At 37.5% G+C, this 14,250-nt stretch overlaps 1 protein-coding gene across 1 annotated transcript in view; it reads left to right on the top strand.

Annotated features, from left to right (window-relative positions):
• Positions 1–14,250, top strand: part of LOC146454892 (uncharacterized) — a 128,454-nt gene that overhangs the window by 63,335 nt on the left and 50,869 nt on the right. The window contains exon 7 of the mRNA XM_085094972.1: positions 3,846–3,917. Within this exon, the coding sequence (XP_084951098.1) occupies positions 3,846–3,917 (72 nt within the window). The remainder of the gene's footprint in view (positions 1–3,845; positions 3,918–14,250) is intronic.

The raw sequence follows: 14,250 nt of genomic DNA on the forward strand, positions 1-14,250 counted from the left end.
GATTGAGCATATTTTCTTGTAGTTGTCCATAACGAAACTGCTAAGGATTATCTGGACAAATATCTCTGGGTACAGTTCATTCATACATATTCAGGTTCCTTGTGTTCGTGTAAATGTGACAAAATGCGCTCAATTAGCATCACTGGGTTCCACGAGCTTCCCTGCTTTTCTACTCAGGTTAAAAAAAAAAATAAATAAATAAATAAACAAATAAATTAGGAAAACAATCAGAAACTTCCAGGCCGCCATCTCAGTTATTGCAAACTATATCTTAACATTTTACCTCCCTGCCCTATACTGATGTTTTTGTCCTGTCCCTTTTCAATTCATTTATTAATAACATAAATACAACAATAAAAATGCGATGTTGATTTTTGATACTGCTTCTTATAAATTCGACCATTTATAAATGTTGAGTAGGTCTTTCAAATTATCAATATAACTTTCATCGAGTTCTAAAGAACTAAAATCGAAATGAATATAATATTATTTTGATCTTGATCACAGGTGAGAAAAATGTGAAACTTGAAATTTGACTTAAAAGTTTATTTTTCTGAAAATTGAAAATTAAAAATCAATATTTGTGTTTTTAAAGGCCAACTTTTGATTTTCACCAAAATTGAATGGATGGAATGTTTACGGACCGGACAGCGCACGTCTGGTAGCAATAAACGTCATCACCATAAAGGACGCCAAAGCCTACTCTGGGAATTTAAGTCCTCTAAAAATTTACTCTGGAAATTTAAGTCGCTTAAGGGTGATTGCCGTACCTTTTAGGGATTAATATTTGTGGTTTGGTACCCCTTAGGGTGTTAACATCTAAAATTATTTCCGTCAGAGGCAAAGTGATACCCTTTAGGGTAATTAGCTGAAAAATATGACATGAAGCAAATGTCAATCAACCAGTTTGGTACCTTTTAGGAGTATTAAATTGTCCTAGTAAAGCCCACCGAACAGAATTCTGGTTCCTTTTAAGGGTTCTTTGCAAAATTTCCGACGATCAACCCCGTCACTTTTATATGGAAGTAGAACCTGACTTTTTTTCCGTGCTTTTAAAAATTGCTTTGGTCGGATAAAATTCCCCATTACTATAAAAACAAATATTTGTTTTCTATATTAGTGTGCTGATTGCGTTATAGATCGCTGTCGGTGACTCAACTGGTAGTTGGAACATTGTATAGTACCGTCAACCATGCCCAATACAAATGTGAGGGGTTGGAGGATCCTTTGTTACAAGTGAAAGGCCTGCTTGTTACACATTTTAACGTAAACCCTAAATAAATGGTACAATAATATTATTTCGCTGGCATGGTTACAATTCTCTTGCACCCCAAGAAGCCTTCTTGACAGGTTCTTAACACATGTGTTTTAGAGGAGATATGAATTAAGCGATGGATTGAAACTGTGCTGAGGCTTATGTCATGTGCAGTTATTGAGGGTAGAAAGCACAAGAGGGGGGGGGGGGGGGAGGTACCCCCCCCCCCCCCAAAAAAAAAAATGGATAGGGGTGTGCAGCCCGCTTCCCAAAACCCTTAACCTATTTATTACCAAAATCTGCGATTTTCCCTACCTGTCACTTGACCAAAAACTTGGTACCCTATTTATGACCTGATGGTGTCCGGTAAACTTCAGTTCAAAAACCCCTGGAGCTCAGCGCGTGACCGAAGCGCGTGACAAGCCGTTGCGGCACGCACACAGTTGCTGTAAACATCATGATGAAGAAGTATCTTTGGCTAAAAAAGAAAAAAAAAAACGAATTCAATACTAGAGTGCAAAAATTGATATCCTATTTATTACCAAAATGGCGGCAAAATGGCTAAAATCGATACCCTATTTATGACCAAAGGAGCTGAAAAACCAAACCTTTGGGGCCGCTCACAATTACATAACCCGTATAAGGGAGTACCCCCCCCCCCCCCCCTCGGGGGAGGAAACATGAACAGATTTGAACAAATTTTTCCTATTTGTTTTTATTGGAATATTTTATTGGAATATTTAGGAAAACACGAATAAATAAAATGAGCTTTTCTTTTCTAATAGGACGACAATATATTTTTCTAACTAGGTCATTAATAAAAACAAAAGTCATTGTCTCCTAACAAGGATTGATTAAATTAAGCTTAAGTGCACACTGTATGAAGGTTAAAATCATCCACTTTCAGTCCCTTACCGATTGGAAAACTTATCAGGTGCTATCGAACAGTACAAAGGTGTAATAAAAGATAACTTCTGGATAATGATGTGCCAAATCCATTCGCGATGGGTGTCTATTTCACAACAATATTTGACTAAGCATTTGTTAACAAGCGGAAAAGCTGAAATGTTGCCAGGCGTCTGGGCTGTCTGAAGCTCGTTCTGATTTCATACATACATTGAATTCCGTTTTTCCTGCAATACTTCATTGCCAAAATGTTTCCTGTAATTAACCATTAAGTAGAAACCAAAATTTTACGACAATCTTTTCCACTGCGACTGGAAATAATTTTAAAACCTTTTAAAACCCGAAATTAATATAAAACCAGGAAAATTCCTAAGTCGCACGTGTGTGCAAAGTAGCCTGGGCACTGGGAACAAGTAGAGATGAAGAAATTCATGCTGGGACGATCGTGCTCAGATAAATCAAAATGGCGTCACGGATGCATGCTTTCATTCAGGTTTGTTTATGTGCCCATTTTTGTGCATTTATAATACTTGGACGAGGATAAGCCTGTCAAAGCGATAGATTTAAAGAACGCCGTCTTTATGATTGCTTAAAGCTGGGATAACGTAACCCAAAATACAATCAAGAACTGTTGGAGAAAAGCGGGATCTCCAAACGAAGTGACTGAGAGCCGACACACGACCCATTTGAGTCAGACGAGGAGGTTCAAGAAACAGCAGAATAATCTAGTCTATGGGGCAGGCTTGTCCGGCAATACCCCTCATTGACGAATGTAGCATTCAACCAGTTTCGAGGCCTTATGAAGACGTTGTTATCGAAAAGCAGCTAACGGAAAAGGATGCGACAAGGGAAGCTCTAGAGGCAGTTCAGCCGGAAGATTGTCAGGCTAGCCATGAAGACCAAGAATCAGACACTGACATTGATGAAATATGCGTAATGTAAAATCCGAGGCCTCTTACCCCTGCAGTCAAGCAGTCAAGACACTGATAGACTTTGTGATGTCCTTTGAAGAGATAGGGGCAAGGGAGGGAGAGTTTCTTTGTTCCCTTTCTATCATGAAGGATGCCTTTTTAAAGTTAAAAGTCAAAGAAAAGCGGCAAGCCAAAATTCAAAATACTTTCGGAAATAACCTATGAACAGTGAACACTATAGTATATAAACATGGAACGGTACGTCGGATGGCTAAATTTGAGTTTTTTTTTATTTTTTTTTTTTTACACGTTAAAGAGTATGTACATACAACCTCAGAACTTATATGCACTGCACATACTGTGGAAGGATGTTATGTTGTGTTTCGGTTGTTGCGTTTGTGATTCATTTGCCCAGTGCAATTAAATAAAATACATACAGTTCAGGTATCAGGCTGCGGAAACTTATTAATGTTATATATTGCACTTTAAAAAAATAATTGTTAACCATATCCTGATACAATGATATATTTGGTTACTTTTCTGCCAAATCGTTAAATCGGGAGTTCGTTTACAACGACATCCCGATTTAACGTAATGATCTTGCTGTACCTTTGCCATATCGTAAAATCGGGGTTCAAAGTATAACTTACATATTAAATATAGATCTTGGATAATTAGGTGAAACTGACTTTTTGAGACTTATATTATGATGTACTGTTTGATGATTTTAGGACTAAAGCTGTACATTTAAGTGACCCGATCTTTTTCCATAGGGATTTGTCAGGGAACAAAATTCAAACACTGTCTCCGGAGATATTTTCAAGTCTGACGTCGTTGTATACCCTGTAAGCTGTTGGATATAATTTTTTTGTAATAGCAACACTAGAAACGATTTTTACAGCCACCTTAGTTGAAAGAAACATAGCAGACACGTTTGGGCTGTACCATAGAAAAGCGTGCGGTCGGCAATAAGAATAGTATAATGATTTGCAGAAAAAGCTTGGTCCATGGGTAAGACGGTAAACTAATCAGTGGTCATACTGTAATGGTATATTTTATTTAATCATACTGTGTTTGTGAGGCTGATGTGTTTCGGCAACACTCTTGTTTCAGATTATGGTAATTCCTGTACATTAATAAGTTGTCTCTCGTATATTAATTGATATTTAGGTTAATAACTTGAAGAAATTTGCAAGAAAACCTATTGTAGCCTCTATTTCAGAGAAAATTTGTTTTTATCAAGACCGGAGAATACGGCGGTGGGAGGGAGAAAGGGGGGCAGGGTGGAGGTTAAATTTTCCTGTAATTCGTTTTATCTCACTTTGACTAGTAAGATCCCAGCAATTTTATTGTCAACGTTTATTTGAAAAAAAAAAAAAAATTTTCCCGATATTCAACGGTTTTGAAAAATCGTGAAACTGATTACGGATCGTACATGGCTGCCTTTAAGAGAACATACCAGAAGTTTAATGTCGATTCCTATCATGAGCTCACTTCGTGAAAAGACTGTTTACAATGTCTTCTTTTTTGTGTGATTGATTTTAATAGCGAGCACAACCTGGAAGCCCTTGTAAGGTTTTATAGCGTGGAGGAGAAGGGGTTAACCGTCTTTCTCCCCCACCCCCTCCACTCCCTGCCGGCTGCTCGGTAATTTTGGCACTCACACCATATTGCGCTCGCCATTTTAAACCAAGCTGCCGTCATTTCGATCAGAGAATACGATCTAGACTTTCAAATTTGGAGGGTAGGAGTTTAAAAACAGTCCATTTGGTGCCGTCAAAGAAATTATTTCGACGTGTTTTTCCCTCAACGTTTAAGTATCATATGCTTAATATTAACTTGTTTATAGCAGCTGGTGTAATAACCTCTCCCGCAATCTGTTTGGGTATACAAGAAAGAAAGAAAGAAAGAAAGGAAGGAAGATAGAAAGAAAGAAAGAAAGAAAGAAAGAAAGAAAGAAAGAAAGAAAGAAAGAAAGAAAGAAAGAAAGAAAGAAAGAAAGAAAGAAAGAAAGAAAGAAAGAAAGAAAGCACCGTTTCACATTGTCAATACAATGGGATAGATTCACTAGCAACCTTTGTAACCTTTGCAACCTTTCTGTAATTTTTTCCTTTATGTTCTCGTGCTCGTCTTGTCCCGCCTCGACTAGCTTTGTGGCTATTTACGGGACAAGCCCCTTATGGTGAATCTTAATTTAATTTATAAATAAATTGTTGTTGTTGTTGTTGTTGTGGCATCATTGGTGTCAAAATGAGGGTTCCTTGAAAAAGGCTTCTTCTAGCTGATTTAAAATCAGCGGGTAAAAGGAAAAACACATGTTTGTGGTTGGTTGGGGGAGGGGGGGGGGAGGGTTGTAAAAACAAAAGAAATAGTTAGAGGTTAAAGATAAATTGAGAGGGTGATTACTGTACTGGTGTAATAACCTCTCCCGCAATCTGTTTGTGTATAAAAGAAAGAAAGAAAGAAAGAAAGAAAGAAAGAAAGAAAGAAAGAAAGAAAGAAAGAAAGAAAGAAAGAAAGAAAGAAAGAAAGAAAGAAAGAAAGAAAGAAAGAAAACACCGTTTCTCATCTACAATATCATCGGATAGATTCACAAGCAACCCTCCGTGGCATTATTGGTGTCAAAATGAGGGTTCCCTGATAAAGGGTCTCCTAGATGATTGAAAATCAGCGGGTTTAAGGAAAAAAATGTGTGTGGTTGTTTTTCTTTTTTTTTGGGGGGGGGGGGGGGGGAAGGGTTGTAAGAACAAAAGAAAAATTGTTAAATATAAAATAGATAGAGGTTAAAGATAAGTTGAGAGGGTGATTACTGTAACGCAGTATTCTGGCCAGCTCAATAAAGGTTAACAAACTAAATCAAATATCTATGGATGAACAGAAAAATGATGTTAAGCCAAAAGAACCATTATATGATTATAAATGATACGATAAAAATGTTAAAAATCACTTAAAAGTTAATAGCCAGTGATTAACCCTTAAAAGGGTTTCAGTTTAGAAAATGAGGTTTTTAAATTTAAAAGAAGTAAATGAAAAAAGTTAAAATAAAGAGGAGTGAACTACCCCAGCTATAGAGTGTAAGACAACGACCCCAAGAATCATAGACGCTGCGAGTAATCAGGGGCGAAGCGCAACTGAGTAAGGGAGTTTCTATTTCAGCGTTAGACCTTCACCCGACACTCCCTTCACGAGGCTCGAAATACAAAAAAAAAAAGAAAAAAAAAATTTTGGTCAGAAAAACTCCAGTTGAGAAAACAAGGGAAAGAGAAGAGCAACTGTAGTCAAAATAATGCTTTTCATTGCGTAGCTACGCGGACAATAGTCATAGGGAATTGAATTTATAGTGCTGACTGTCGATCGATTTGTTGAGAGCGGTGTCGGTCGGTATTGACAATAGAATCGGGATAGCCGCGTGTTTTGAAGAGTTGACGTATTTCCTCATTTCCTCTCATTTGTTTGGGTAAAATTAGATTAATCACTATATAAACGTCGAAGTTTAAGTATACGACAACACCCGATAAAATTTTTCACTTGCAACGGGTGAGAAGATGAAAATAACGAAAATAACTGTAGGTTTGTAGTTTAATCCTAGCCTTCACATTTTTCCTGCTTAAAACTGGGATTCAGCTGTGCATTCTTTTTTCAACAGTATTTTCTGTCTTCATCTCCTCACTGAGGAAAAAAAACTGATTTGATACACAGCGAATCTATCGTTTTACAATTAGTTATTTAGTTAGTTTGTAAGTTAGTTAGTTATTTAATTTAGTTAGTGAGTTAGTTTGTAAGTTAGTTTGTTAGTTAGCTAGTTAATTAATTAATTAATTAATTAATTAATTAATTCCCAATATGTCTCCTGGTAATTTAAGGCAGTAACAAACGTCTTTCACCATTGTCTGACTTTGGCCAGCCTCTCAATAGTGACCCAGCTGTGGTTCATGGCCTTAAGATCTTCCTCCGCAGTTCGCTACTATGCAATCTTGTGCCTGTCACTCGTGCGTCTGCCATGAGCCGGTTTCCAATGAAGTGATTCTTTATTATGTTATGTTAATAATCACGTAACAAAGAGACAATGATATTACTATTGTGTCATAGTGTAATGTTGAGGGTTGTTAGAAGCGTGAAGCTCTTCCTACGAAGTTTGACAATAAACATTTATTTATTTCACGTGAGCCTGTCACAGATTACAAAACTAAGCAAGATGATTGAGCAGTAGGGACTATTAACTAACATTCAAACTTTGTAAATTGCAGATATTTACAGAATAACCAGCTGCAGAATTTACCAGAGGGTATTTTCTCTTCGCTCTTTTCCCTTCGAGACCTGTAAGTACCACAAAGAGAAATGTTTTATTTGGTTCTTTGTCAATGTCAATGCGTTCTTGTACCATATACTCAGTGCATTCTCAGCATTCCAGGTGAATGTCCTGGGAGGAGTGGGGAACTAAAACGGACACTTTAAGAACTGTGCTTTACCGTGGTTATAATCAAGTTGTATGATATTTGGTTATTAGAGGAAGTGGGTAACTTTCTTGTTTGCAATTTTAAGACCATAAACTGTTTCTCGTAGCCATATACTGCTTTGATTCCTCGTACCCAGATCAAGTGTGACACTCCAGTTCCCCCCTTTGATTATTGAGATAAAATTAACAGTCCTCATCGTGGTCATTGTACCAATTTTTTTAAGGTCACTCTTCGTGATCTGAAATTGGTTTATAAACCAATGGTGAGTGACCACTGATAAGAGTGAGCAAGAGAGGATCCTCTCTTGGAGTGAGTGACCAGTGATAAGTTATCGCGAGTTGATTAAGTTAAACGTGCTTCAAACATCAACTCCAGAACCGCATATGTGTTACCTAGTGTTACTGCTAAAAGCTTTATGCCTCACCATGAATTTTAGGTGATTCGACTGGATTGCATTGTACATTCTTTCTTCGCATAAATTTTTGCGTCATGAACGGGCGTGTGTAGCGAGAGCACACGCTAAAAACATGATGTGTTTTTGAAAGCTAAGCCTATCAAATTACTAAATTATTAAATTCTCCGGCCTAAACGAACACCATGAGCTATTTTTTTTATCTTGTTTTTTTTACTTAGCTATTATCCTATTTATATTTTAAAGTTTTTTAGAAACAAAAATTGACGACAGAAAAATGAGTCATTCTCGGAAATACGAGCTTTCCCACCATTTGGGGACTTAAAATAGTGATACTGAGAACGCGATTGCAAGAAACGTTTTGGGTCAATACTGATTAATAGTGTGCTTAATGTTATCTTTAATTGCTGCTTATGCTTTATACATTCTATGAATAACATTTTTCTCAAGTCTATTTCATATAAACTAAATTCGATTTTGAGACGACAATACGCGGAGTCGCGAAGCGACGGAGCCCAATACGGAATATATTTTCTCCCAACGCCGTCAATATAAAGTCGTATTGCCGTCTCAAAATCGAATTTAGTTTTTTGTTGCGATACTGACATTTTGTTGGAATTTAAGATCATTGTTATTTACCGTGGCCGCCTTCACACTCAAGAAAGTCCTTTAAGTAAATTTCTCTTCATCGAATTTTCGCTTACCTTCAAGGAAAAAAGTTGTATCCGCTGTATCATGGTACATGTTCACCAAAAAAAAAAAATATTATAAGTGGTTCTTGAACAGTGTCAGAAGCTTTGTAAACTCAAATGAAAAGAAATAAACAACACCATCCAACGTCGCATGTTCATTCACAGAAGTAAAATTTTGATCTATGCGCACCGAACCCATTTAGTGCCGTTCAGAAACCGTAATTTTGAGACGATAATATCGCAAAATAACGTCGTCTCAGCGTAATGGGAAGATCCCCCAGGATCGCCATAATCTAAATTATTTCTGTTACCACACGACCTTGCAAGAAATGATCAAACAGAGTCATTTTTAAATGCAAATACTGGAATCAAATATTAATTTCATTTCAAGGTAATCACCTTAGCGGTAGAATAGATCACTGGGCAAGAGCTGCAGCGCAAGGTTTAGTCCCGAAAACAAAATAAAGAAGCTAAAGATTTTCTCAACACTTCAATATGTACGCACGATTCTCACAACTGCTGAAAAAGTCCTCGTTTTGCAGTGGTTTTTGTAGCGTTCGTCCATTTTCTTCGACACAGCCTTGATAGTTTTACTTTCGTTTGTATTTCTGGGTATAAGATAAAGTTTTCTTAATCGCATTCTATTTTTGACTTATACTTATCAAACATATGACACAATCTTGGATTCCATTTCGTTATTACAAATAAACATCTGTTGTTTTCTGAGAAACTCTTATTTGGAAAAGAAACCGCGTAACATTATAGTATCTAATAGAGGCATTATATATATACAATGTTTGAGAATCACTGTTTTGATTGACAAGTATAATAACTAATGGAAACCTGACGGCTAGTCCCTACCATCGAACGGAATCTTGCACAAACGAACGGAATCTTGCACAAAATGAGATGCGTTGAATTTTTTTTTGTTGTTGTAATGTTTAGGGGAAAAAGAGCACATCTATTTGCGAGAAGAAATTGTAGTTTTTGTTACCCGAAAAAATCGTTTAAAGTTATAATTTTTATATAATGAAAAGAAGTGAAAGGAAACATTATAAATAAATAACACTAAAGAAAATGGAATAAGAAAAAAAAAAAGAAAGAAAGAAAGAAAAAAAATCTGTAACGTGTGTGTTTCTGTACTTTCCCGCCATTTTTGTCTGTTTTCAGTAGCAACTACATACTGTAGATTTTCCACGTCTTGGTATAATTTTTAATTATGAACCCTAAAAATGCAGTCTATTTAAGAGCACAGGCAGCAATTCTAGGATCATCTGGAGTATCTGTTCGAGAAACGGCTAAAATACTGCAAAAAAGCAAGAGCTGGGTAGCGAGGTGGTATTAAAGGTTCACAAGAGTTTTACGACAAGCCAAGAAGTGGTCGACCATCAGTCCTTGACAGAATGGCAAAGAAAGTTATAGAAAAAGCAAAGTATAAAAGAGGAAATTCTACAAGAAAATCAGCAAACAACTGAATAACAAAGGTCTGCCTGGATCTGCACCAACAGTGTGGAGGTATATGTCAAGAAAAGGATGAAAACCTTTGAGACGAAAAAAGCTTTCACTTCTGAGCAACAACCAGAGGAAAGCTCGCTTAGTATTCGCTTAAAAATATCATATATTTACAGCAGATGAACGGGAAAATTCTCTTTAGCGATGAGTACCTTAAAAACCTTTTTCATTTTCCGAACCCTAAATACGATAGCGTATGGGGCTCACAGGAGAGTCAAGTTCCGCCATCGTACCAATCTAAAGGAAGCGCCAAATGGGGTGGCATGACAGGCCGCGGCCTTACTTCCCTACATTTCATCCCGCAAGGACAGAATGTAACGGCAGAGTATTACATCACAAAAATCCTTGAGAGAGAAGTGAAGCCTCTTTTCAGCCGAAGATCTACAACAGAAGAGCCTGTAAAACGAAAGCTTTTCACAAACAATAGCAATGCGAGCCTCGTTCAAGATGGCGCACCAGCTCATACGGCGAAAGCAACACAGCAGTGGGGCAAGAGAAACCTCCCGAATATTATCCAAAAAGATGAGTGGCCAGCAAATTCACCTGACCTTAAAAACCTATGGAGCATCATCGACGAAGCTGCATACAGAGATCCGATCCCTAAGACGAAGGGAGAACTAGAATCAAGGTTACGGCACGCCTGGCAGAACATACCGCTAGCAAGCCTAAGGGAGCCAGCTCGTTCCATGCCGCAACGGCTCAAAAACGTTATACAGAACAATGGGGGGCACTCTGGATATTGATGTTTCAACAGTGGTCAAAGGAAACAATGCACATAAAGCTGGAAAACCTTCATTAATATCGGATTTCTAAAACTATCATTTATTTGTATTAAAAATAAAGTGTCCACGAACTTTTGAAACACCCTGTATATAAAGAGAAAAAGACATTGGTATTGGAAAGGGAAAGTAAAGCCTGTAGTGCTTGGGAGCGGCTGATTGTTTCCTAATTTTTACAGCGTGAAGGCGAGAAAGGTCCAACCCTCTAGAACTCAGTGATGCTTGCTAAAAAGCCTGGAAAAACTTCTAAGAAAAATGCTGAGTCTCCTGGACGTTGATTGGTTCGGCTTTGTTTTAACAACAGGCCATCAATACTAACTGTTAAAGGTCACGCGCTATTTGAACTCACGCTTTTGTAATGACCGCTAATCTTTGTTTGATTTTAGCCACGGGGGAAAAACTCCATAAATTCTCTGAACATTTTCTGGTGCAAACTTGTGATATAATGAGCTAGACAAATAAACTTCACTAACATCGTGTGGTGTTGTGTTATCTTATGGGGTTGATGTTTTTTAGTTTATTCCGCTGATGCTCCAAACAAAAGAGGAGAGGTGAAGCAAGCGAGTTAGAAGAAAACATGGGAGACGCATGGGATACATTCTGGGCTTCCTAAAAAATCAACATTATTATCAAAGCAGCAATTGATTCATTAATGAATTTATTTAGCTCCAACTTTCCATTTCCGTGCGAATACAATCGTCTTAGGTATTCATATCACGTACAGATGACAGATAACCGATACTATTCCAATATAAGTAAAATGGATGCCATCAAGTGCTTATTATATGCGGTTGTTTCTCCTTCGAAAAGTGCGTTTTTCCTGGAATCAGGCGATACCCTGGCACCACTTTCCTATCGAGCAACCTATTGTGACGAATTTTGTTCTTTTAAAAAGGGAAAACGCAGGAACACCAATTGTCGTCGCTTGTAAAGATTTTCAGTGGTACGGTGTATTTCGAGAGTAATTAAACGTTGATTGAAAATATTCTCTATTTATTACGATGCAACAGCTAACATGGCCTCCCCATCACTTAATATGTATGGGGTTCACACCATTCGCTTGGAGACGTGAGAAAAGTTTCGTCGAGGAAGTATACGCCTCATCAGAAAGTTCGAGGAAAGCTTACTATAGTGAATGTAATGTGTGATGCAAGATACTAGTTCAACTCAAAACAAAACTAAAAAATTAGAATTTCATTTATTTAATTTCGTTACTTCGCAGTCAATTTCAAACAATTTGTCAACAAGAAAGATATTAAATAAATTTTTTACTACTATGACCAATACAAGTTATAAACAACATCAAACAGGGAAACCTAAAGGTTCTTCGACAAAATGCCTGCTCAAATTTTTGATCACCGGAAAACTAAAACCATTTGTTTTCGAAGGGGAGAATATGTGGTTTACAATGTGATAAAATATAAGAAAGGAAGTATGGACGATTCTATTGACAGTGCTGAAAACGACCACCAAGGAGTGGAGCTTTACCGTCAATTGAAAGCACTATGAGGAGTTGCCAATATGCAAGCCAGAAAGTGGATCTTTAATCCGCCTAAAGTTATTAAGACTAAATGCCAGTAAAAATCAAAGAAATCGTTTTCATGGTCAAAAACTCGATTTCGCTCATATTTTGTTAGTTTGAAGGCCTAGGTAAGTAATTAAAGGAAATAAAGTTAATTTTTTTGATATATTCCATATAACCAGGCTAGGAGCCATAATCAGGAATGGAGGCCGTAACGAGATGCCATTTTGACTTGTGGACTTGTCCCCATCCCCATGTGTTGTACCAAAAAAATATATTTTTAGAAAAACTTGCGCCATACGCGCGTGCGCGCACGCGTGTAAATGGCCAGGATCGCGCGTGGAGAAATTGAAATTTTTTTCTACCCATTTAAAACGGCGTCCAAAAAATTTTAAAATTTTGCTTGGGGATATATCCTCGGTGCCCACATTTAAGGAATTAGACCCTCACAACGAAAAGGTAACAATTGAAAGAAGACGGGGAAAGTTGGAATAAGCGGCATATTGATCACATGACTCTCAAAGTAAAGTCAAAAAGGCACCAAAACAGTGGCCGGCTGCGTGCATTGCTACAATTGAATGAATATGTACTCAGACACGTAAGCCAATTTTTTCTCAGCTGCTTTCTGTCATTTTTGCCAGTATGATATGGTTCAAATGGTACCCGAAAATTGTCTAGAGTTCAGTTACTTGTTATTGGAGAAAGTCTAAACAGTTGTGGAAAGTTGTAATGCTGCAAAGTCGTTACGCAGTTTTTGCAACCTCCATATTGAACTCTGTCGGTCTCACTGCTTTCTTGCTCATGTTGAACTGGAAAAAGAGCTTTAAGCTGCTTGGAATCAAGTTCCGTGGCCATGGAAAGGAAGAAGCAAAACAACAACCGGCTACACGGATGGACTTTCTAACCAGGAAAAAAAAGTACGCTAAAAACTTGTACCCTCTCACATTCCGTGTAAACCCGCGGCCGGTTTCTTGGCTATAAACAAAGCCTGATTCCGGGTGATGAGACATTGGAGGATGCATTTGACTGAGACCGACACCGAGTTGAAACATTTGGATTGGTTTCTGGGTTTTAGTCAAGATACGTACTTCAAAATAAAGTAAAAAAAATCTTCTTTCATTTCAGCTTTCATTTTGTTTTCACTCCCGCGGACATGCATGAAAACTTTTCGTTTGTCTGCTAGTAGTTTTGTTTCACCTCTTCAGTTCTTAATTTCTGCCGGAGGCATTTTGCTAATTATCAGCTTATTTTGATGTTAAAGTTGCTAGTTTGATGTTGAGGAAATTTATCCCGCAAACTTGAAAAAAAGAAAGAGTTTGAAAACAGATAAGAACGTTTTTACAGCTTTCTTGTCTCTTGGATGATCATAGAAATCAACAACTAATAAACGAATGAACATTAATTTCAAGTCTTACGTGTAATACCTCTTGAAAGCAGCAAGGCAACAGCCGTCATAAGAAGCAGTAAGTTTTAATTTCGGCAAAAAGAAGAAATCAAGAAATTCACTTCTGACCGATGCTGACAAATTTGACACAGATCTGTGAAAGAAACATGCTCAATTCGACAGCTTTTAGCTTGACTACTTAATTTCTGCCAATAAACTGAATAAACTTTTATTTGTTACGTAAAATCATACACTCGTAAAACTGATGACAGTTTACAAAATTTAGTGGAAGCGCCGAGTAGTAATGGGCCGATCAAATCGAAACTTCAACATCCCCCCCCCCCCCCCCCCGGGCAAACCCCGGGCATTTGACTATTATCTGTGCCCGGGAGTGGGGAATTTGATGGGTAAGGCCTTCCC

Source organism: Pavona decussata, unplaced genomic scaffold (assembly GCF_977016875.1).
Source record: "Pavona decussata unplaced genomic scaffold, jaPavDecu1.1 SCAFFOLD_298, whole genome shotgun sequence".
NCBI lineage: Eukaryota > Metazoa > Cnidaria > Anthozoa > Scleractinia > Agariciidae > Pavona > Pavona decussata.